Here is a 26,178-nt window from a genome sequence, read left to right as displayed (position 1 = left end):
GTGAGCTTTCCTCCAGGCTGAAGTTCACCTCGCGTCACCCCGAAGCAGCAGGGTGGGGGCGTGGGGGAGGGGCTTCATAGACCCTCGACTGATCCAGCGCTACAAGACGCCTCAAAGAGCACAAGAACAGTGTCGTCTGTCAGCAGCGATCCTTCATTAGTCTGGTTTTTCTTATCCATTCATGAAAATCTGACACAAAATGTGCAAAACCCTGTTGTGGTTTTCATCCACCAGGTGGTGCTCTAACCTTTACTCATAATCCTACTTCAAACGCAGCATTGGACGATACAGAATATAAGTCGCACCTGGCTATAAAACACATGTCCAGATGTTCATGTTTTGTCATTTTTGTTGACTAAAATTTTCGTCTACATAATTTTTATATTGACAAGAACTAGACTATAACTAATTAAATAAAATAAATTGATATTTTCATCTACTACTAAAAACTTTCTTTTTTGGACGGTACCCAATCACAAGTGCTTTTGTTAACTGGGAGGCGGCACAAGCATTAATCCAATCAAAATGTGACTATTGACCAGTTTAGGTTATTGGGGTCCATCCATAAAGTCAGCAAAATGATGGTCCATTGTTCTATGAATCTGTGATAAACACGTTTATTTATTCATCTGAATAATATCCACTGTTATATAGGAAGTTTATTATTATTATTATAGTCATCTTAAAGATGGAAATCCTTGTTTTAATCACAAATAAAATGCGTTCAAAGTGACCAAAAATGGTGGAAAAGAAATTGGTGAAAAGTTGCAAAGTAGAGTGGGCAAAAACAGATAGAAAAAGTGGTAAAAAGGGTTCAAAGTGTCAATATTGGCTTAAAAGTGGCAAAAATGGTGGGAGGGGGGTTTGGGCATTTTAAAATGTAGAAACAATTAGTTTAAACTGGCAAATAATGAGCATGAAATATGGTGAAAAGAGGTTATAAGTGGCAATAACTGGCTCAACATATGTGACATTAGGTAGGAAAGCAGTGGAAAGGGTTTCTAAGTGTGGAAAACGCCTTGAAAGTTAAAAAAATGTGCAGAAAAGGCACTGAAATGTGCAAAAATATGGCATGAAAAAAGGTTAAAATATGGCAAATGTGGGTGTAGTTGCAAAAAAAGGGGAAAAATAAGCAAAAAATGTACTTTAATTCTTCAAAAAATATTCTTCGTTTCTTGAAGGCATCTGGTGATCTCCTCCTCGTGCCTCATGACCTCAAGGTTGAGAACGACCTCTTTAAGGTTGGAAAATCAGGGTTTTTTGCTAACATTTTTTTCAATCAAAACTCACTGTTATTTACCCTACTGTGTGTTTCAAAGGGCTTGATCTTACCGTAATGACATCATATTTGTTGGTCAGTACAGAAGCTCATATTCCCACTGATTTTTAACAGTATGTTTAGATACGGGACAGATTTATGTGGTTAAGCATCTTAAAACACAGTAAACATTGAGTAAAGTTAGAGTCTGAGTGTGTGTACATGGTGTGGTGTGTCTGTCAGCAGAGGGCTCTCCTGATCCATCACTAATGGCTCTGACCTCTGCTGTAGTCACTGTATTTAATGACATCCACCATCAGCACAGGCAGACATTGATCTCGTCCTGTCCAACCCAGGCTACGTTATTTCTCTGTGTGCGTGTGCATGTGCGTGCGTGTATGTTAGTTGTATGGTTTGGTGGAGAAAGCTCCATTTTCTATTTTCCTTGGTAAAGGTTATGGGGCGCCGATTGAAGTTTTAATTGTAAAAGCAACTTTTTGCAAAATTTAGTAACAAACCACATTTTAAACATTTACGTGATTATTTTTTTTTTTGTTACTTTTGACCCAATTTTTGTGAAATTTGGGATATTCTTTTTCTTGTAAAAATATTTCAATGTTTACTTAATTTAAATGTTAAATCTGAATATTAGATCTAAATCGAACTGTTAAATATCAAACCTAAATGTTAAATATTAAATCTAAATGTTATATTTTAATATAAATATTAAATCTAAATATTAAATCTAAATATTAAATCTAAATTGAACTGTTAAATATCAAATCTAAATGTTAAATATTAATTCTAAATGTTATATTTTAATAAAAATGTTAAATATTAAATCTAATTTGAACCGCTAAATGTTAATTATATTTAATTATAAATGTTAATCTAAATGTTAAATTTAAATGTGAAATATTAAATCTAAATGTTAAATTTAAATGTGAAATATTAAATCTAAATGTGAAATATTAAATCTAAATGTGAAATATTAAATCTCAATGTTATATTTAAATCTAAATGTTAAATGTTAAATCTAATTGTTAAATGTTAAATCTAAATGCTAAATGTTAAATGTAAATCAAAATGTTAAATGTAAATCAAAATGTTAAATGTACATTTTAAATGTTAAATCTAAATGTTAAAGGGAACATATTATACCAATTTTTCACCTTTTAAAACAGTTCCCTGTGTTATAAATGACATATCTGTGCAGGTGTTTGGTCAAAACATAACATGAATTAAGTAAGAGGGGAGGTTTAAGACCCTGAATTCGTTTTTGAGAGTGCAGTGTTTTGGGGGGGTGTGTCCCTGGATTTGCAAAGACCTCCCCTTTCCCCACCCCTCTTTTCCGCGGGGTGTAATTGACACGACTTCAAGAGGTCCTGCGTGACCTCGTCCCTCAAAGTTGAAAATTTTTAACTTTTTAAGCGACTTCAAGCAACAACTCCCCCGTCCTTCGCTGTCTGTAGAGCCGAGGCAGCAGCCCCTCCCTCCCGCTACAGTGACACGGCTGCAGCGGCTGAACACTTCCTCAACTTACAGAGGCAAAATTGAAGCGATTAACTTCTTGAATAAGCCTACATTCTGATTAAATTCATCCTTTAATAACTCTGTAAGTTGATCATTTAAACTGTAAAAGCGGCGCTGGAGAAGAAGTGATCAGCCCTCTCTCTCCCCTGTCACCGGCTACACACACATACTGTTCACTGGAGCAATGAAGTGATGGAGTGATCAAAAAGCACCACTAAGTTTTAAGCGACTCATCACGGGCGGTTGAAGTGACTGCAGTCGCGTTCGGTGTGAAAAACAATGGCGGACTTTTGCAAAAGTTTTCATCAGGTTGGGGGTGGAGTCCATGGGTGGAGTTTCCAACAGAGGGGAGGGTATTTTCTTTCTTGATTTAGCTTGTGATGTCACAAACTTAGAAAATTTGAAAGCAATATTCTCTGTGTTATAAGACTTACACAGACCACAAACAAACAACTGTTCACATTATGTGAACCAGTGAACACTCAAGTTACATCATATGTGATTTTAAAAAAAAACTGCAAAAGTGGATTATTCATGATGTCTACTTTAAATTTCCATCTAAATGTTAAATTCCAATCTAAATGTTAAATATAAATCTTAAATGTTTAATCTAAATGTTAAATGTAAATGTCATGGGTGAAGCTAAATATTTAGCTAATATTTCACTTTCACTTTACTAGTTTGTCCCTTGAAGGGCAATTTGATTTGCAGCAGACAAGAAACATTTATCATAACCACAAACACAACAAAACATACACCATAAAACAACATAAGCGGTGAGAGCAGCAAATGACTTGGAAGCAAATGTGTGTTGTGTACAGAGCACAACGTCAGGGGAAGTACTGTAGACCACTGCCTGATAATTAAAATAAATAAATCGATGGACAGGCAGAGACTAAAGCAGCAGTTTTTCCTGGTTACCTCCTTCTCTCCTCTGTGTTTAAAGTCCTGATGGAGAGCGGGACAAAGGAGAACTTCTATCAGTTTTTAGTGGCTGGGGGAACAGCTAGTCGGGGGCCAGAGTGGGGCAGTCTGTATTCTGGGTAAAGAGTATGAGTTCTGTCCAATGGATGGACTTGGTGTTCTTCAGTAACTGACTTTTAAAAATCTCAGACTTCTGAATTTGACCCCGGCCACTTTAGATGCAGTACGTCCAATTCTCCCTCGGGAGTTCTTGTCCCTGTTGGCCAGGTTACCAAACCAGCAAAGAAAAGAGAAGGAAAGGACAGATACTATAAACATTGCTGGCCTTTCTTACAGATCAAACACAGTTCACATCAAATTTTAGTGACATTGATTTGGAGGAAGGCTTCTGCGCACTAGGATATAAAGTCATCAACAACCCGTACATGACCCACTTCATCATTACCAAGCATGCTAACAATGACAGAATCATCAGCATACCTAATAATGTTGTCTGTTTGGTGACTAAAACAACCATTCGTATACAAGCCTTGAGGTGAACCTGTGGAGGAGGTTAAAGGTCTGGACAATGTTTCGTTTACTCTGACTTGCTGTGATCTGTTTAAGAAGTTCAGAATCCAACCGATGAGATACTGTACGCATCCAGACCAAAGGAATAAAACAGTTTCTCAGCTAGAAGATGTGGCCGGATCGTGATAAAGGCTGACGAGAAGTCAACAAAGAGCTGTCTGGCATGGTTCTTGGGACCTTCAAGGTGTTTATATACAAGATGTAGTAAAGTAGCTGTGGCGTCCTGTACTTCTCTATTACCCCTATAAGCAAACTGAAAAGGCTCCAGTAGTTTCTCAGTTTTTGATAGTATTTCTCCTTTGACCAACTCCTGAAGCTGCTTCATAACCATTTACGTTAAAGCCACCGGTGGAAAACCGTTAAGTGTGGTGGGGTTGTTTATTTTTAAAACAGGCACCACAAAGACCGCTTCAATGAGGATGGAACCTTCTGCTGGAGTAAAGATATGTTCAAAATGTAATTAAAAATACAGCCTAACTGCTCAGCACAAGTTTTTACCAGTTAACCACCAATATATATTTACACTTAATAACAGCCTCTTCATCAAAGAAAGAGATCTGAGGAGGAGCTGATACGAGGCAGTTTTTTTTTTTTTCAATCTCAGTATGTTAGTCACTAAAATCACAGGTGTCAAATCTAACAAAATAATGAGGCTCTGAGCCAACTCTGAATCTGAATTAAAACCATTAAGCTGAACTTTCTTCCTGCTGCCATCTTTGGTCCCGGTGATCACTTTCATGCTGTCCCAAGCAGAGCCTAGATCGTTCAATTTGAGCTGATACTACATTTTTGTTTTGTATTGCTTTTTTCAAGCCCCACTTTCACATTTGATTTCCTTCTGCAGATTGCTCAAGGTTACTCTGTCACCTTCGCTGAAGACTTTTTTCTTTTTGTACAGAAGCACCTTAAGAGTCTTAGTAACCCATGGCTTAGGATTGGGACAGGTTTTCACAGTTTTTTCAGGTATAACAGTGTTTTCACAGTATGAGATCCAGCTGCTCACAACATCAGTTAAGTTGTTGATATCCCGAGAGGAGTTGTTGAACATTTCCCAGTCTGTTGCATCCAGGCAGACCTGCAGAGTGCGTCACACCTCCTCATCCCAGACTTTCACTCTGCAATTCTGCACTTTACCTCTCTTCAGCACAGTACGGTAGACAGAAATGAGATGGATGCAGTTATAATCAGAGAAGCCCAAAGGTGGGAGGGGGATGGATTGTTATGCACCTTTTAATGTTGCCATGACAGAGATCGAGGGTTTTGTTGTGTCGGGTGGGGCATGTGATGTATTGATGGAAGTCTCTCAGCGTGGTTTTCAGGGTACAGTGGTTCATGTCACCGAGGATGATGTAAGGAGCGTCAGGGGAGAATGATTGCAGCTTCTGTGTGACTTGAAGGATAAGCTCACAGGTGTTACTTTCATTAGGCCTAGGGTGTATATACACAAAAGTCGCAAATATCTGGGGAGGATCCAGTGAAACAGAGAGCAGTTCTACGTCAGCAATACAAAGTTTCTCCCGGACAGTGACAGATTTACACCTACGATGATTAGTATGTAAACACACACCTCCGCCAGATGACTTGCCTGTTGCAGCAGGGTCTCTGCCCATTTGTATAGAAGCCTCAAATCCATCCATGACCAGGTCTCTGTCTGGGTCTTTGTCAGGCAGCCAGGTCTCAGTGAAGGCTAGGATGCAGGCATCCCGGAAGTCATGGCTGTAGCAAGCTTGAGCTTGGAGTTTGTCGGTTTTATTTTGCAGGCATTGGACGTTAGAGAGCATAAATGGTAGAGGGAGCCGGGAAAGTGGCAGATTTTTCAGCCTCAGACGAGCGCTCCTCTTCTGCATCGTTTCCTGGTCCTACGAGCTCGGCCGCCGGGAAGTCCTTGGGAGGTGGGCATCTGGGACCGGGTTGGAGGTTCCATACTGGATTCGAGAAGGGAAGTCAGGAGACAGGAGGGTGTGTCCGAGGGTCCAGGCTAGTTGGAGCACTAGCCATGTCAGAAATCCGGCATAATAATCTCACTAAAAATAGAGTACCTTGTTAGGTCCGACCTCGTAGAGAGGGACCAGGCTCACTCGGTGCGGAGGGAAGTCATAAAAGTCTTGTTGATGGACGACAAGATGTTTTTAGCATTTAGCCTTTATCATTGCCGGCTTCCACACGGGGTTGAAGTCACGAGAGGACGGCTTGCTGCTCGCAATGTGGCTCTAATCTCTTGTACAAGGTAAACCAGTTCACATGAGCGTTTTCAAGCTTTAACTTCTCACACCAACACATTAACTCATTGACTGCCATTGATGTCTATAGACGTCATTTGGTTTAGTAACGTTGATTGCATATGACGTCTTTTGATGGCAATTGTGTTTTTCGACTGGGGTTGCTAGGAGACAGTGTGACAGAGTTCTCCTGTGATTATCAGGCTTGTACTATGTCGTAGTGACCAACTGGTGGCATGTAGGTGGCAGCAGCGCACCTTTGGATGAGAGATCAGCCATGATTATGATCGAACAGAAAATGTTTGCTACGGTAAAGCTCCCAGCAGCTGACAGCAGCGCACACTCGGCCAGAGCATGTGTGGAACTAACTAGACTATTGAAAGTGCTGGGGTTGTAAAACAAAACAATCAACAAACCGGAGCAAGTGGGTTGGCTCTGCATGTCCGGGCGGAGGAGGAAGTGGTGTATGTGGGAACGGAGAGGGGGTGAGACTTAGAGAACGGCCATAAAACAGTAAAAAATCCATTCAATTCTGACCAAGATAACAAAACAATAATAATTTTGCCATTAAAAGCCCAGTCTCGGTGTTGTTATTGTTTTTTATAGGAGGAAACCAATATTGAGGTGTCCCGAAAGCAATAAAAAATTTGCTTCAAAGTTACTGTTTTTTCAGAAAATGCCTGTTTTCTCAGCTTTCTGTCAGAAACTCGCCTCTATTCAACTGCTGATTACGGAAGAACAAAACAAGCTAAAAACCAAAGAAACTGTAATGTTTCAGAATCTAGTTTCAGATTTCAGATTGTCATAGTACAACATACTCTGTGGGTCTTTAAAAATCAGTTAAATACTCTAAAATGGCTGGCAGTGAGGGGGGTAGCCGTTCTGAAAATGGCTGGCAGTGAATGAGTTAAAAACACACTTAAAAACAATATAAGACGCAACAAAAGCAAGCTCCATTCAAGTATACTGCCAGTCTCTGCATGAGCATGCACCCTTTGTTATGCAAATTCACCATTTAGATTTAGCATTTAACATTTAGATTTAGATTTAACATTGACACTATGTTTTTACGTGAAAAGAAATATCACAAATTTCACAAATATTGCTGTAAATCTGGTCAAAAGTAACAAAAAATTAATGCACATATGTTTTGTAAATGTTGTTTGTTGCTCAATGTTGCAAAAAAGTTGCTGTTTATTTCAGCATGTGCAACTTTACAATTGGCGTCACCATAAAAAGAAGGATGTGAGATATTTCCCGTGGAATCCAAAAACCCTCCGACTTCAGATCACCTGAAATCATCCCATCTTCCGTTGTTCAGAAATGTAAGAAGTTGATCAAAAAGCAAAGATTCACATATATATTTATTTATTTCCTCTCCTGTGGGCTGTTGGGGATCAGATGTGAGAACAAAGGCTCGTCACAGACCATCACGCACGACGTTCCATCAACATTCACCTTGTGAAACATCCGTGAAACACTTCAAAACCATCACTTCTCCGTCTCACAGACAACTCTATGGGATAGTGATGAAACTTGACATGTTTGTCATTTAATCTTCATTCCTTTTTGGCAAAATCTTTACAAGTCATTAATTACTATATGCAAAAAAGTACAGATTTTTATACATCAAAGAATTTTAAATAGAAATTAAACCATTTTACTTCCACTTATAATGTCACTTACACTTAATAGCATTAAATAAAGCCTTGACAGACATCAAATGTTCTTTGTAAAATTGTCAAATTCTCTAATATTTTACATCCATGTATAATTTAGCATTAATTTGGCATCAACATCTTGCATCGTTCATTAAATCCTGCTCCCAGTGATGGGATTGGTACATACTGTATGTGTGTTTTTAAATCATTTATATATATGTATTATTTTTTTTTTGTCATTTTTTGCATTTTTCTGTCATTTTAGTGTATTTTTCTTGTTTGTTGAAGTCATTTTGTATAATTTTGATTGTAGTTTTTGATATTTTTCTGTATTTTGTGCATTTACGTTTTCATTCCATGCTTTTTTTTGTCATACTTTGGGTTTTTTTTTTTGTCATTTTGTATATTTTGAGTTGTAAATTTATATATTCTGTTATTTTGGAGCTGTTTTGTGTATTTTTGTTATCATTCTATGTGTAATTGTCATTTTGTGTGTTTTTGTATAATTTTGGTGTCATTTTGTGTAGTGTTGGTTGTATTTTTGTATATTTTTCTGTATTTTAGGTATTTTTTTTCTCATTCTTTACTTTTTTGTCATATTTTGGGGGGTCTTTGTGAGTCATTTTGTATATTTGAGGTTGTATTTTTCTGAATTCTGTCATTTTTTAGCCATTTTCTTGTTGTTGTTTTTTCAGTATATTTCTGTCAATTTGTGTGTTTTAGTTTTTGGTGTCATTTTATGCATTTTTGGAGCCATGTTGTGTATTTTTGTTATTATTCTAGGTATATTTCTATAATTTTGTGTATGTTTGGAGTTGTTTTGTGCATTTTTGGAGCCATTTTGGGTAATTTTGTTATTATTTCAATAATTTTGTGTGTTTTTGCAATTACTCTGGGGGCCACACAAAATTTCCCTGAGGGCCACATGTGGCCCCCGAGCCGCCAGTTGCCCATGTGTGATCTATCCTATAGTACCAGTCTAATGTCTGAGGACAATAAAGATCGTATGACCTCATTTCACCAATTCTTGTTACATTTTTGTGTAACAAAGTATGACAATAACGGAATCATCTTTTCCTCTTTGCTCTTCTCTGCGCTTCGTGGGTCTTTGTGTAGAAATGAAAACTCATATCAAGGTGCAAACCTTCTGAATCTTCTCCCGTCTACAGTTTCTGTCGTTTTGCAACTGTGAGGAAGAAGAAGAAGAAGAAGCAGAAAACCCTCCGTCAGAGAAAAGACTAAGGCTATTTTTAACTTGTTTACTGCGGTTTGCAGTGATTGTGTCACTCAGTGGTTTCTCCAGCGTTCGTTCCTTCAATGAATCCAGGCCGGTTCGTATCACTGACTGAACCCAAACACCCGCTGACACTCTTATTTCCAGCCGTCAGAGACACTGAGGCCATGTTATTTACCAAGGAATGAACAGAGGGAGATTGGACATCCCTGGAGTGTCAAAGGCAGGAATTCTTCACTTCTATTGCTTTGTCTTTGATGACATTGAGTACAAGGAAATCAAGTTGCAGGTTATCATTGCGCTCATCTGGCAGTGTCTCAGCTTTATAAGTCCAATCTGTAACATGTGGAGTCTTGTTGTGTTTGCAAACTGCTGATCAGAGACTTGTGAGCGCTGCAAACATCTTCATCAAACCTCTGTGACACTTCATTTAAGCAACAATCTGTAATTACCTCTGAAACATATCACGTATCTGCTTCTCTTGTACGTCTGTGGCTGCGCCCTTGCGTAACATTGAGCTTAAAAAATCAATTCAAATTCAAATTCAATAAACTTTATTCATTCCTTTGGAACTTCATTTACAGAGAGAACCAATAAAACACAACACATTCCACATTCATGAGTTCCCTAAAAACAATAATAACAGATTTAAAACAAATATGGAATTAATTGCACATTTTTGCATCATTTTTGCAAGTTTAGAATAAGAAAAATCACAATTTTTACCTTTTACAATAAAACATTTATTGATTTATTTATTTATTTTGTTGAAATTTTAGCTGACGGTTTTTCATTCTTCAAAGCAGGACACAACACAACAAGTTTGACAACCACTGAATTAAGTGAAAGAATTCTAAGCACAAAGGCTGAAAATAGTTTTCAAAAATTAAATGCAGAAAGATGTAAAAATGTAAATTTTTTTGTTATTTCTTTGCGGCCTGTGACCAGATTAAAAAAAAAAAGTACCCAGGAATAAATATAAATTTAGAGGCATATTCTTTCTTTTCGGCCCAGTAATAAATGGTCACGGAGTGGACCCGGTCCGCAGTCCGGTGGTTGAGGACCACTGCTATAACTGGATCATTTAAGTCCTGAACAAATCATTTCAGTCTGTGGTGTTTATGGAGAGTTTTCAGCAGACGTCTCTCACAGAACCAGGGTTAATGGATCCATGAGTCCTGACTCATTACAAAGATGTGACTCTTTTCATTCATTAACCAACCAACTCTAAATATTACCTCTAGGAATGTGTAATATTATCAGAAAAATCAAAAACATATTTAAAAAGTGAAAAGTGCTGCTCTGCGTCAACCTTTGTGTTCCTGAATATACTGTGTTTGTGGTGTTGCAATGCCATCTAGTGGTGGGAAAGAATATTACTATTATTTACTGACCTGGCATTACAATGCAGGTCATTTCCTGTCAAAACCGGAAGTAGCGAACATTATTTTGTGACGCAATCATATCTTCTATAAATGTCTTGTTTACCTCCATTCTGTGAGCTAAAATAATGTCTGTGAGGGTTTTTAGTTGGTGTTTATGATGTGTTTCAGTCATTTCAGTCATCACTTTTCCCTGTTTCGTACATATTTCAGTATGCTAACTGCTAAGCTAGCGCTAGCTTACGAGCTATGTTAATGGACTTGCGCCTCATGTACAGACTATATAACAAATTTTTGTGTAATGTTTGTTGCACAAACAACAACGAAAGGTTATTTTAATGTGCTTACAGTTTAACATATTGTTACAATATTGTATAGGTTTCTCGACCTGACAATACAATGCGGCTCATTTCCTCTCAAAACCGGAAGTAGCAGAATGTTCTCCTGTGATGTGATAACGCATTCCACAAATGTCTTGTTAACCTCCATTTTGAGGCTAAAGTAATGTCGGTGAGTGTTTTTAGTTAGTGTTTATGATGTGTTTCAGTCATTTTACGCATCGTTCCTCTGTGTTTCGTACATATTTTATTAGCTCGCGCTAGCTTACACGCTATGTTAACCGACTTATAGTAAAAACTATAAAATGAATGTTGTATTTGTACAGTTTCACAGTAGATCTTGTTTGTTGTTTAGTTTTTACAACTGTTTAACTGCTTGGATAGTTAGTCTGGAAATAAATAAATTATCTGCAAAAAAAGTATTTACTGACATGTTTCAACTGTCGATGGTCAGTCTTCCTCAGAGGTGTCTGCTGATCGCCTTGATGTGTAATTATGAGTTATTTTTGGGCGTTCTGTCAAGCTGGCCACGCCTCCTATTGCCCAATGGTCTCTGAAAGAGACCTTTATGAAAGAACTCATTAGGACACATCAAAGCAATCAGCAGATGCCTCTGAGGAAGACTGGCAGTTGACGGTTGAAACATGTCAGGAGATCAAACTAACTTTCCTGAAAAAAAGTCTGAATAAAAGAAACCTCAATCTATTATTCAAAATAAAACAAAATTAACTGCTAAGCTAGTGCTAGCTTAGGAGCTATGTTAATCGACTTGTACCAGCTATACAACAAACCGTATGTGTGTGAAATGTTTGTTGGACAATATAGAAAGGTTCATTTATTGTGTATTCTTACATTTTCACAGTATATGATGTTTGTTGTTTAACTGCTTGGATAGTTAGTCTGAAAATAAGAAATTATCTGCAAAAAGCTAATATTGATGAATCTCTCGTTACAAACGTTATCTGATTTGAGGATGGGTTGGAGTGAGTTTCCAACACTAAGGAGGAAAAGTGTAACACCGCTGAGATCTACACCCCGAGGTCCTCCCACGTCAGCCCCAGTGGCTGATGGGAATCCAATAAGCAGCAACCACAGGGTCTAATTTATTCTGCAATAAAATCGACCCCAGCTTGTTTGTCTGCACTTGTATTGATGACGACTCGATGAACGCTGCTGAAGTTCACCACAGGTTTTTTAAGCTTAAGAGGTTTCCGTGAATGTCCTCAGTCCGACTCAATTATCGTCTGAATCATTGCGATGTGAGAGAAAACGAAGTGTAAAAAAGTAGGGAAAAAGTTTGGCTACTCTTGGTCGCCACACAAAACACTAAAAATAGACGGCGTTTACTGATTTCATTCTGCTGAAAGAAATGTAATTTTTCCAACCAAATTCATTCGTTCTGTTTCCGTCTCTCGTCCAATTCCCTGACACGCTGCCTCTGCGCTCAGCTATTTCAATCCATCAGGGACAACACATTTTCCGTGTCCCCGTCATTGTCATTGTCTGCATTCATCTGCACAAAAAAAAGATTCAGCGCGACGGCTTTATTTACCCAAATTGCAAATGCTCCGAATGCTGAGCGTGTTACAGTTTCCAAATGAAAAGGGAAGTCGCCGCACAGACAAATCCAAGCAGAAACCGAAACTCTGAGCTCTCTGTCAGCTGTAGTGTGTGTGTGTGTGTGTGTGTGTGTGTGTGTGTGTGTGTGTGTGTGTGTGTGTGTGTGTTGCTAACAGCAGGAGCCTCCAGCATTAAAAATAACCTTTCAACATGCCACTAAGCATTAGAAAAGGACAGAGGGGGACAATACGCCCCAACGCATGAACTGTGAGGGACACTTTTGGTCCCTTCGAGAGACAAGTGGCCTGAAATCACCTCATGTTGATGGAGGACGCACATCTATACGGTTTCTCTCTTGTCTTTTAAAGGTAAAACCGTCAACTTCATGTGTTCGACCTCAAGTTTTAGTTTTACTCTCGTATTCAAGGGCGTTTCACACCAGGATTATCATGAATTTATGAAGTTCAGCAACCAAAAGTTATAGAAGATATTTATTAGATGGAAAAACTGACACATTAAAGACACAAAGAGGGATTACACTGGCTACAGCAGGTGATCCCCAACCACCGGTCCGCAGACCATTTAGTGTTGAAAGTGTCTATCTGTACGGTTGCCGTACGGACAACCCCCGGTGCTATTGGTACGTTTACCGAAGTACACGTACATAGCGTCTTTTTAGGTTTAGGTTTAGGGTTAGTCTCAGTCACATGACCTAAACTGGCCAATGAGGGGCGCTGTGTACGGATAGAATGTCGGTATATTGCTACAGCAACCGTACGGATAGCCACTGCCTGTAGTGTTTGATCAGACATGGTAACCTGTGGCCCTCGATCTAGTTTCATTGAACCTCCAACATAAATTCGAAAACATTTAACAAGATAACAGCACCTGTAATGACTACAAAAACTTACAAAACAACATCAACAGCACACTAAATGACAAAAAAAAACCCACATTAGGACTCCAAACGCAAAGAACAACACACAAAACAACAACAACCCACAAAATGACTCCAAAAACTCAAAAAACATACAAATTAACCGAACGTAACAAACGCTAAGCAACATAGAAAGCACACAAAATGACAACAAAACACAAATAATGACTTCAAATTCAAAAAACTAAAACATAAACATACAAAACAACAAAAACTTGCACATTGACTCCAAAAACTCACAAAACAACAAAAAAGCTCAGATTGATCATTATCCTAATGCTGACATAAATGTTGATGGTGATCTCCAAAGGCTTCATCTGTTTTAAAATCAGCATCAGGAATCCTTCAGTGCACTTATTTTTCTGTGGTTAAAGGTTCTTGATGTGAATGAGTTATTGAGATTTTTCAGGATTATGTCATGTTGCATTTTCCCCACGACTAAAGGACTAAAGGACTAAAGCACTAAAGGACTAAAGCACTAAAGGACTAAAGGACTAAAGCACTAAAGGACTAAAGGACTAAAGCACTAAAGGACTAAAGGACTAAAGGACTAAAGGACTAAAGGACTAAAGGACTAAAGGACTAGAGCACTAAAGGACTAAAGCACTAAAGGACTAAAGGACTAAAGCACTAAAGGACTAAAGCACTAAAGGACTAAAGCACTAAAGGACTAAAGCACTAAAGGACTAAAGCACTAAAGGACTAAAGCACTAAAGGACTAAAGCACTAAAGGACTAAAGCACTAAAGGACTAAAGCACTAAAGGACTAAAGGACTAAAGCACTAAAGCACTAAAGGACTAAAGGACTAAAGGACTAAAGGACTAAAGGACTAAAGCACTAAAGGACTAAAGGACTAAAGGACTAAAGCACTAAAGGACTAAAGGACTAAAGGACTAAAGGACTAAAGGACTAAAGCACTAAAGCACTAAAGCACTAAAGCACTAAAGGACTAAAGGACTAAAGGACTAAAGGACTAGAGCACTAAAGGACTAAAGCACTAAAGGACTAAAGGACTAAAGCACTAAAGGACTAAAGGACTAAAGCACTAAAGGACTAAAGGACTAAAGGACTAAAGGACTAAAGGACTAAAGGACTAAAGCACTAAAGGACTAAAGCACTAAAGGACTAAAGCACTAAAGCACTAAAGCACTAAAGGACTAAAGGACTAAAGGACTAAAGGACTAAAGCACTAAAGGACTAAAGGACTAAAGGACTAAAGCACTAAAGGACTAAAGGACTAAAGGACTAAAGGACTAAAGGACTAAAGCACTAAAGGACTAAAGGACTAAAGGACTAAAGGACTAAAGGACTTAAGCACTAAAGCACTAAAGGACTAAAGGACTAAAGGACTAAAGCACTAAAGCACTAAAGCACTAAAGGACTAAAGCACTAAAGGACTAAAGGACTAAAGGACTAAAGGACTAAAGCACTAAAGGACTAAAGGACTAAAGGACTAAAGGACTAAATGACTAAAGCACTAAAGGACGAAAGGACGAAAGGACAAAAGTCATGAATGGATCCTGACTGGCAGAGAAACGATTTCTCTTTGAGTTCAACGTACAGTAAATCAACTCTTGAAAGACAACATGAAGAAATATCTAATGACGTTGGACAGAAAACCTGACCCTGGGATCATCTTCCTGCAGCTATGAGGCTAACTTAGTGCTAGCAGCTCAGGGTCATGTCCTTGTCAAGACACTGATTTGTTGTTTTCATAGAATAAAGGGACTTTTGGTGTTATGTTGCACTTTTCAAGATAAAAATATCTAATGTTCAAAATGGTCCTCGTTTGGTGATCAATGAAAGTTTGCTATTTCGAAGGAAACCTGGGATAAAGTAGGACATGAAGTAGATTTCTAGTTAAAGGGAAAAAAAAGAATAGAAGTCCAAAGGAAAGTGACTTTGACTTTGGTTTGGAGATTAAAGCTAAATGCGAAGTAAGTATGAAGTGAATCAGAGTTTGAACATGAAGTTGGAACATTCATGCAGTTTACATGTGAAGGTGAACAAGTCAAGGTGATTCAAAAACCTTGGGAATGAGTGAGAAAATCACGTCGTTCATGGTGTTTTATATGAAAAATGAGCACAACTCAGGTTGCGTTGCCATGGTGATAAGCAATGATAATCACCTTCTTTATTTCTCCAGTAAATGAAACATCTTTCTTTACCCTTGATCTATTTGTGCAGCCCACCAAAGTAAACGAACAAATGACACACAAAAACATACAAAACTACAGAAAAAAACACAAAAAGACAACAAGAGTACACAACACAGCAAAACCGACACATTTACAACATTAACATTAAGAATAAAAAACACAGAATGACTCCAAAAATACACACTAAGACGACAAATAACACAAGAAGAGAGAATATGCAAAATTACTCTAAAAACAAACACTAAAAATGTACAAAACTACAAGAAAAACACTTTAAAGGTCCTATATCATGCTAAATCAACTTCTTTGAGCTTTTAACCTTGTTACTAGTGAGGAGCAGTCAGGGTAGGCAGGGTAGGAGGGTCGGCAGGGTGAATTGATATTTTGATTATTTGTTTTAATTATAATATAATTATAATTTATTTTTCAATTTCTGAGTACAATACAGTACCTATAAGTTTGAAAGTTTCATAGCCCAAATGACTAAACATCGCTATTTCCTGGTACGGCAGAGACGCTGCACAGTTTCACTCAGCTGCAAGGCAGGAGGAGGAGCCAGGACGAGGCCACACCCCCTCTGTTCCCATGGGCAGTCAGTTCCCCAACATGAAAACCACTTACTTAAAAAGGCAGCTCTCTACGCTGCCTTTGGACGTAACTGTGCTATGCTAAATGCTATACGTACCTTCAGAGTGTATATCATATTGTTTAGTATCGGGATATATCGTACCCTGACATGCAAATTGTGTATTGTCAGATTCATTGCACGCACACCCCTATTATTTAGCATGTTTTGTTTAGAAGTCAGTAAAGTCGTCTAAACAGGGAAAGACGATGAAACTGAGACGTGTAACGAAATTTGTAAATGGTTAAACTCTGAAACGGAAATTGTGAAATCTTGACATTTACAACCTTTGTTGCTTGAAGGCTGTTGTGAGTCTTCCTCTCCCACGGTGCTGGCTTGTTCTCTATTCTCATCATCATCGTCTATCAAACAACGTTACCCGACACCTCTAACAGCGCTAACATCCTGGACCTCCAGCAGAGACTATGGGGCGGAGGTCGCGGTGAAGTTCCTGCTGTTTCTAATGGGATGGAATGTGAGGAGAAGAAGGGATGGTTGTTTGTTTGGACGGACCGGCTGTCTCTCAGCACACGCTGTGGATAGAATACTAATGCACATGACTAATGATTCCACTTTGCTTCCCACTCGGCGCTCCCATCTATGCCATGGGCTACGATAGCTATCCATGTACCCCCCCCCACAAACAAATATTCCTCTGACACCATATTTGTCTGATGCTTTAGGCCAGAGGTGAGCAAATTCTATCACAGTGGGGTCCACCAAAATGTTTTATCTGAGGATCACATGATCAACATTCATGTCAGCCTTTAGATCAATGACCAATGTGAGCGTTAACACAGTAAAGAACAGAGTTTTAATAGTTCTGAGGCATTTTGCGCATTTCTTTTTGTGTATTTTTCCTGTTAAATGTATGTTTTTTGGAGTCATGTTGTGTATTTGTTTTGTCATTTTGCATTGGTTGGAGTAATTGAGTATTTCTGTTGTTGTTTTCCTTGTTTTTTAGTATGTTTTGTTTTTTCTTGTCTTTTGGTGTACTTTTGTTGTCATTTCTGTCATTTTTATATAGATATATATATATATATATGCATTTTGTGTTATTTGGAGTAATTTTGTCTAATTACTGTTGCCGTTTTGTTCAATTTTGTAGTAGTTTGTGTGTTTTTGGAGTATTTTCTGTGTTTTTCTTGTCTTTTAAATGTATACTTGTTTTTATTTTGTGTATTTTTCTGTCATGTAGTACATTTAAAATTAGACCAAGGGCCGCATGTGGGCCCCGGGCCACCAGTTGCCACCAGTTGCCCTACTTTAGGGTGTTCTGAACTCAAATGTTAACATTGCATAATTTGGGATGAACTTGAAACATCAATATGGATTTGGAAATATATTGATTCCAAATACATTTAAAAAGTTCATTTAAACTTTCTGTCAAAACAACAAGTTTCTCTCGGTGGGGGGGGGTATTTAGTGTGAGTAACGCCCCCCACGTTGTCTGTGGGTGGAAGTAAATCCAGGTTTTGCTGATCTCTAATCCTCACTGAATCCATCTCGAGTACTTAAATCAAACTTCATCCTGAGCCCAGTTCCCTGAGGGAAGACGTCCCACTGCTGCAGAACTTCACTGGGTCTGATTAAAAGCTGCTGGTTTACCCAGGGATTAGACACAGCCCGGGGCTCCATGAGGCGGTGTAAACCCTTTAAAAAGAGTTTTTGGTGGGAAGTGTTAAAGATTTAGTGTCATTAAGCAGGTGGATCACTTGTTTATCATTTAATATGAAGGCGTTACAGCGGATCAGAATTAACCAAGAGATGTTTTATGGACTGGGGAGTCTGGTAAGAAACTGCTCAATTATTAGCTATGAACCTGTTTAATAGATAATTAAAAAAAAACATGAAATAAGAAGGAAAAAGAAAAGAATGAAGGAAAACATTTATGTCTTTGGAGTCATTTTTAACTACTTTTAGCCTCTGACACACACATCATTTTACCCTTTTAAGCAAAAATTGTAATTCAAGTACATTTGACACAACAGAAAAACAGAAAAGAAAACAACAAAATAAAACACAAACATACAAAACCACAGAAAAATTTACAAAAATACATCAAATAACAATAAAAACACAATATACTATCTCAAAGATACACAAAATAGTGCAAAAACACACAAACTCTGTGTTAATGCTCATTATTCAAAATGCTGACACTAATGTTGATAATGTGACTTTAGGATTAGAAACAATCACATTTTTGCAGCCCCCGCTGTGATAAAAGTTGCCCACCTCTGGGTAAATATTTCCTGTAGTCAGAGAAAAGTAATGTCAGTGAGTAATCAAATTCTAGTGATTCCCAGGGTGAAAAGCAGCCAGAGATGTGCAGATTCAAAGTGGCCACCGACGCACACAGACGACAACTGACATCAAGTCTCACTGTAACTTATCAACAATACATTCAAATAATGTGAAAGGAAAACAAACAAAAAGTAGAAACACATATAACATAATAAAGTTTGAATGGCTAACTATTGTAAAAAAAATTTAAAAAAAAAAAACCCCTACAAAATCACAGTGCGGCGAATGCTGACTCAGCATTTGTGCAACAATAAAACAATTAGTCGCGAAAAACTTCTCTCTGTGTCACAGACAACAAGATTATCCCTCAGTTAATTAGACAAATGCAAACACAACGCTGTTCCCTGGAGGTTTACACACACACACACACACACACACACACACACACAGAGGACTTGTGTTGCCTGTGTTTTTTCTGTAAACTTCTTCCTCTCTTCAGGCTCTTTACATTTGCATGTTTCAGCCTCTTAATAAAACTTCCTTAAAGCTGATGCGACTAATCATAAAATTGTGTATTGTGCGATTGTGCGTCACGGCCCGACTCCTCTCACAGATGAACTGTTTCGGTCTCGTCGTTACTTTAAATTGTCTCCACCATAACAACAACAAATAAAATAAAATACAAAGCAGGATAAAAAGTTAGCCTGAGAACAAAGTGGAGCCCGTCACAAACACAGCTCCGGATATTTCCCCGCGGACTTGTCGAGTTTGTTTGTTTTTAACAGAGCAAAATCAGATTGAATAACCGGACTTAACATTCATCGGGTAAACAAAGACGCCACCGCAAATTGAATGCTAATGCTGCGGCGTGAACGCTCCGCTGGGTAAGAAAGCCGTGTTTGTCATCCCAACTTTCTGAGAGGATGTGACAAGTTTTCCAGTCTCTGCATCATTCACAGGTTGAACTCCTTTTAATGAGCACAGACGTTACATTTCTGTCTATATTCACTTTTCTTCTGCTAATGCTACGTTTAAGGCAATCTTTAAGGACATTGAAATGCTAACAACACACTTCTAAGGTCATTGTTTAAAGCAGTGGTTCTCAACCTTGGGGACCCCCACTGTAGCTGAAAGTGGTTGAACACAGACTTGAACATTGAATAACAGTCATGTGGAGACAGGATCATCTATTTGGGGTCCATCCATAAAGTCAGCAAAATGATGGTCATTGTTCTATGAAGCTGTGAGAACCATTTATTGTAAATCCTTGTTTTAATCACAAATAAAATTGGTTAAAAGTGACCAATAATAGTGGAAAAGTTGGTGAAATGGAATTTTAAAAAAGCACAGAAATTGGTTAAAAGTTGCAAATTAGAGTGGACAAAAATGGGCAAAAAAGGGTTCCAAGTCAATATTTGAACAATTAGTTAAAATTAATGGGCATGACAAATAGTGAATGTGGTTAAATTGGCAAAAAATAAGCATGAAATATGGTTAAAAAAAAAAGTGATGATGATTGGTCAACATTTGTTGAGAAAAGTGGTGGAAAGGGTTTAAAGGGCCAAAAATGTCTTGAAAGTAGAAAAAATATGCAGAAAAGGCCTTGAAATCTTAAATTAAAAAACTGGCAGAAATGACAGTAATGTAGCAAAATGCTTTAGAAGGAGCAGAAATATGGCAAGAAAAAGTGATGAAAACAGGTTGAAATATCGCAAGTTTGTTTTAGTTGCAAAAAAAAATGTTCAAAAAATATTCGTAGTTTCTTGAAGGCATCTGGCAACTCTCTCAGTGTCTCGCAACCCCAAATGGGGTCCTGACCCCAAGGTTTAGAACCCGTGGTTTAAAGCACAGGTGTCAAACCCAGGATAGAGGAGTTGGAATCAACATCCGGGAAACAAAGAAGAAGCAAAACGTCCCTGTTTCAAGTCATCAAACATGCAGCCAATCACGTAGGCTCCATTGGTCATGTGACATAGGATTAAAAACAATCAGTGCCGCACCACCACTGTTTGTGGACATCATGGCTGTGTCGATACAGCTGAAACTACCCTTGACGTGTTGGTGTCAGATGTGTCGCATTTTTGCAGTTAAAATCATTTTAAAGTTTAAAAAACCTAATAGATAAAAGATTTAATTCCAAGTCAGAAGAGAACACAGAGTTAGTTCCATAGAGAAGCTAAAAACCTCATCCATCTCAACACATAATTAATCTTTATGCAGATGATATTTTACTATATTTAGATGACCCGCAATCCTCATTACAAGAAGTATTCAGTCTAATAAACATCTTTTCAAAACTTTCAGACGATTCCATTAACTGCTTAAAATCAGCGATCCTCAGGCTACTTCTCTGTCGTCTAAAACAGCAATTCTCAACTGGTGGATCGGGACCCAAAAGTGGGTTGCGAACTTGTACTGGGTGGGTTGCAGACAGCTGGTAAAAAAATAAATAAATAGTTAAAGACTCTCATGTTGGACTTGTCTTATTTTGAAAGAAACATTTGTTGACAGGCATGCTGGGAAATGCATGTTGCACAGGAAGCTATTTGTGAAAAGTTAAACTGTTTGAATTCTGGTTGCGATTTAATGACTGTGGCAAAATGTGGGTCCCCGGGTAAGAGCAGTTGAGAACCCCGGTCTAAAAGTACTACTTATATTACCTCGACAGTACATGCACTATGCTCAATTCTGGAAAAATTGGGATTTTTCAGCTATGACTTTGACGTAGTAGTGTGAGATTTGACTTTTTGTCTCTTTATGGGGGAAAACTGTGAGTAAATGCATGACAATATCCCAAAACATGCATCTGAGGCCATATTATGTCATATTGCTATTTAAAAAAAATCTAAAACAACAAAAAAATGTTGATTATATGTTTAATAACCATTAAAAAGACATTTAAGAATTGACATTAGGTAATTTTTTCGTAATTCATTATTATTTAATTCATTACAAGTATCATATTTAGAAATGTTTGTTTTGACCAAAGTAGTAATTGACTAGTAATAATATTAATCAAGCTTGTCTCTTATTTTTCTATTTCCTCTTTTTTTACAAAAAGGTCTCTTTTTTCCACTTATGAATGAATGAAAAATGTAGTTTTTACAGTTTTTAGGTTTAGATGCCCAAACTGTAAAATAGTGACACTCTGGGTTTGTATCAGGACACTTTTTTTTGCCTCCTGGTGGGATTTTAAAGTGAATGCCTGAACCATGGCTCCTGACAGGCCTCCCTATGGTGGCATCTTCCTCCTCCTCCTCCTCTTCCTCTTCAATTCTCCTGCCTTTCCCTTTATCACATCCTCCTCTTTTCTTCAGGGGCCCTCCGGACCCCTTCCAGCCTCATTCTGTCTGTGCCACATGTGACGGGTCATTGCGTACCCCTCACAAAAAAATAAACCAGCCACTCAGTGTGAGGATCTTTGTGCATGTCCTCACCCCCTGCCCGCTCTCCCTTTCTCACTTGTGCCCTATAGAGAGAAACGGCTCCATTCACGCCGCTTCCCTCCCCCCCCGGAGCGGACTTCTCAGGACCTTAGCGGCACCATTCTTTGCCTTATTGCTCCTCCGTGGAGAGCGGACTCCACAAAGCATTTGTGGACACACACAGAAGGGAAATGAACGGGCTTTGTGCTTAAACACGCTGACATATAGGCTGGGTCACGTGGTGAGGTCCGAAGGGGCAAGCAATTAACAGGAGAAAAGGGCAGAGTGTGTAAAAAATGCCTCCTAAAGGCCTCCAAGTGGACATCTCATAGTGATAAAATGCCACGGCCGGTTTGTAGAAGAGGCGGTTTTATGAGTTTGCCCTTCCTGGCTGCGGTCCAGCTTAATCCACATTGTGTTGGGACTTCCTTCAGACCGAGGCCGGTTTCTCAAGCCCATCTCCACTCTGTGTTTCATCTCCCCGGTGCTTTCATTAAGGCCGCACCATGTGTTGATCCCAGATAAATGAAGCGCACACCTCATTTCCAGCTAGAATGGCCCACGCAGGGGCTTTTGTGAGACGTCGCCCGCGGGACAGAGAGGAACCCTGTTTGGGTTGCTGCGCCAGAGCAAAGCAACGCCATGGCAACGCAACGAGGCCTTCTACTTGTCAAAATCACAATACGGCAACAACCGGGAGGTTTTTCATTCCAGTCAGGCCTGACCCAAATTACGATATCCTGGGAAAAAAAAATGCCCACTCCAAGCAGCACCAGACAGACCTAATTGGGGCGTGTATTTGGCTGATAGCGACTTTCAGCACAACGTGTGCGTGTTTGGAGTTTAATCACTAAGAACGCACTCCTTCAACACCCCGTTCCAACGCCTACGGCTGCAGGATTATTTAAGTCGTCTTCTGATTGTTTACCCAAGTTATTTTACCATCTGTAGCTAGAATCTCTGCCGCTTAGGCTCAATGGCCTTTTATTTATGCATGTTTGTTATCTTGTATCAACAGCCTGAAGCAGAAATGTGAAAGAATCGGACTGAGAAGAACAAGTGATTATGTCTGCAAAGGACTTTTACCAAAAGAAAAAAAGTTATTCATCTTTTCCATTTCAACTTTTTTACTTTACAAAGGTGGAGTCCCTGAGTTTTAAAGTACTTTGATGAAACAGCTATAAACCAATCTTCTGCCATCAATCATCAACTGGTCCTTGGTACCATATCAGTTTTCAACTTCTCCCAATTTGACTTCTTCCATTTTAACTTTTTTACTTGACAAAGGTGCACTTCCTGGATTTTAAAGCTGATCAAGAAAAGCCAGTTGAACACACAGCCATAAACCAATCTTCTGCCATCAACCATCAACTGCTTCTTGGTACCAGTTCAGTTTACAGTCCATAGATTTTGCAAACATTAGCAGGAAACCCTAAAAAAGCTAAAATGCTTTCATAGTAGCAGCAGCCAAGTCAAGATACTAGGTTTAAACTGGTTGACACATACCAGAATTGACCAATTCCACTTCAAAAACACATGTAAGTGACTTTAACCAGCTACAAGATTTAATATCCCAGCATCATATCCCACCAAAGTGGACAAAAGCCCACAAATACAGAAGAGAAAGTTCTACTTACTTCATCCTGGAGGTCTGGTAGTTGTGTATCAGAGCCTAAAGCATTAGTTTCTCAAGGCTTTTTTCATCTGCACCTCTGCCCTGCCTCTTCAGTACTAAGTCTCTTTGTAGGCTGAGCGGGCAATAGTGTAGAGGGAGGGTGATGGGGTGGGTGTTGAACACCAGGTTTCCTGACTCGTGATCAGAAGCTCATTATCCCCAAGGTCACTCTGGGGACGCTGGCCGTAGCACCGGCTGAGAAGATGGGAGCGCGAGGCGGGGGGGGACGAGAGGGAGAGGCCGGTAAAGTGCTCGTAGATCTACAGGGACGGGAGGAAGGAGCTGAGATGTGTGATATTGATCTGAGTAGCGACAGAGGCGAATATTCAAAAGGAGCAGTAAAACATGTGCGCTGTGCTGTGCTGAAGCCGACCAGTTACATAAACGCCATGTTGATTCATGGAAAAGTGAGTCAAAGCGATCAATAGAGTTTGGACAAACACGAGCAGGGCTCTGGATTTGATCCTAAGCTTTTTATTTAGGACATCACAAAACAGGGTCGCAAAACTGTGACACGCTGTTGTACAGAACGTGTTCCTACTAATACATTTATTTTCCACACTGTAATAACTACAAACAGCAACTACTGGAAACCAAAATATAATAAAATAAAGTCACAAAATAAATGACCTACAGCCTCCATTAGAAAAACAGCTCAAAAATAGATAAGCATCACTTTTCTGTTGTGTTTATATATTGTAGATTATAGGGTACGCTTTTTATACTGCTGGATGCTTGTAATGAACAGTCTTGTGCTAGTTACTGAAAAAATGTAACTAGTTAAAGTTAATAGTTACTTCATTCACAAAGTAACTCATTTACTATTTTTGATTACTTACACCAAAAACTAATGCGTTACTGGAAAAAGTAACTTTTAAGTTACTTAGAAATAAAGAATGTATTGTTTTTCCGTCATTTGTATCAGTGCAGCTTCATATCAGTGCTGTATTAGAAAATAATCTACTGTTGATCAACTCTGTGGTGGAGGAACAGTGGTTAATGTAGCTGAGTTGTAATCAGAGGGTCAGTGGTTTGAATCCCGTGTATCCATCCCTACGCCAATCTGACTGAAACGTTAAGTATTCTTTTAATATTTGTTTATTTACCTGAGCAGCGTAGCTTAGACACATTAAATCTTTAGCCAGTCATGCTAACATGTCTTTAGTCAGTCAAACATGCTAACAGGTAGCAGCGTAGCTTAGACACATTAAAATCTTTAGCCAGTCATGCTAACATGTCTTTAGTCAGTCAAACATGCTAACAGGTAGCAGCGTAGCTTAGACACATTAAAATCTTTAGTCAGTCATGCTAACATGTCTTTCGTCAGTCAAACATGCTAACAGGTAGCAGCGTAGCTTAGACACATTAAAATCTTTAGCCAGTCATGCTAACATGTCTTTAGTCAGTCAAACATGCTAACAGGTAGCAGCGTAGCTTAGACACATTAAAATCTTTAGCCAGTCATGCTAACATGTCTTTAGTCAGTCTACCATGCTAACTTGTAGCAGCGTAGCTTGGATATAGGCTGTTTCCATTTTTAGTCAAGCTACTGTGCTAACATGTAGCTGCTTAGACATAAATAAATCCATAGAAATACACATGAAAATGGATGCTAGGCTACATGGGAAGAATGTTGCTACGACCAGAAGGAATTTCTAAATTAAATACATAATTCTAAAAGAAAATAATTTGGGTCATAGTCAATTATAAATGTTGGAACATCAAAATTAAAATTGTAATTTCCATTATTCCTACTTGACGGTCCCTTAAAACACACTAATGTGCCAAAGAATAGTGGTTAGATTTCACTGCATGAAGCTACAAATATAATTTTGCTTTTGTTAGCATAATGGCAGTTTGACGCTATTGATTAGCCCCTTGCTAACTGCTGTTTAGTAAGTACTGTTAGCTGCTTAAACTAATGTATAAAATATCATTTAGCATTTTCAATATGGGATATTTTCTACTTTTCAATCATTCTGTAAGGTGTGTGTGTGTGCGTGTGTGTGTGTGTGTGTGTGTGTGTGTGTGTGTGTGTGTGTGTGTGTGTGTGCGTGTGTGTGTGTGTGTGTGTGTGTGTGTGTGTGTGTGCGTGTGTGTGTGTGTGTGTGTGCGTGCGTCAATGCCTTAAACTACTAATGTTCTCTTCACTATTTAGCGATCAGATTAGGAATCGTTATTTAATCGTGTTGCTGTTGTGCTCCTTCAGTCTGCACCAGCGTGCGAAATCTAATCAGTAATGTGACTAATTACCTCGGGTGATACGTAATGACATTTTTGGTGAGTAATTAGAAATTGATTTTGTTTTTCCAGTAACTTTCACAGATTTTCTGCTTCGTGACTAATCGACCAATCGGGTAATAGTTTCATCCCCGAACAAACCAGAAAATAGTTTTTCAAACGCACAAAATGGGAATCTTTGTTTGACGT

At 38.6% G+C, this 26,178-nt stretch overlaps 1 protein-coding gene across 1 annotated transcript in view; it reads right to left on the bottom strand.

The window, feature by feature from the left end:
- ptn (pleiotrophin) overlaps positions 1–23,915 on the bottom strand; it is a 65,604-nt gene extending 41,689 nt beyond the window's left edge. Inside the window, exon 1 of the mRNA XM_028451238.1 lies at positions 23,711–23,915. Coding sequence (XP_028307039.1) covers positions 23,711–23,715 — 5 coding nt within the window. The 5' untranslated portion in view covers positions 23,716–23,915. The remainder of the gene's footprint in view (positions 1–23,710) is intronic.
- Between the last annotated feature and the right edge of the window lie 2,263 nt (positions 23,916–26,178).

Source organism: Gouania willdenowi, chromosome 6 (genome assembly GCF_900634775.1).
Source record: "Gouania willdenowi chromosome 6, fGouWil2.1, whole genome shotgun sequence".
In the NCBI taxonomy this organism is placed as follows: Eukaryota; Metazoa; Chordata; class Actinopteri; order Blenniiformes; family Gobiesocidae; genus Gouania; species Gouania willdenowi.
This window is presented reverse-complemented; position numbering and strand designations above follow the sequence as displayed.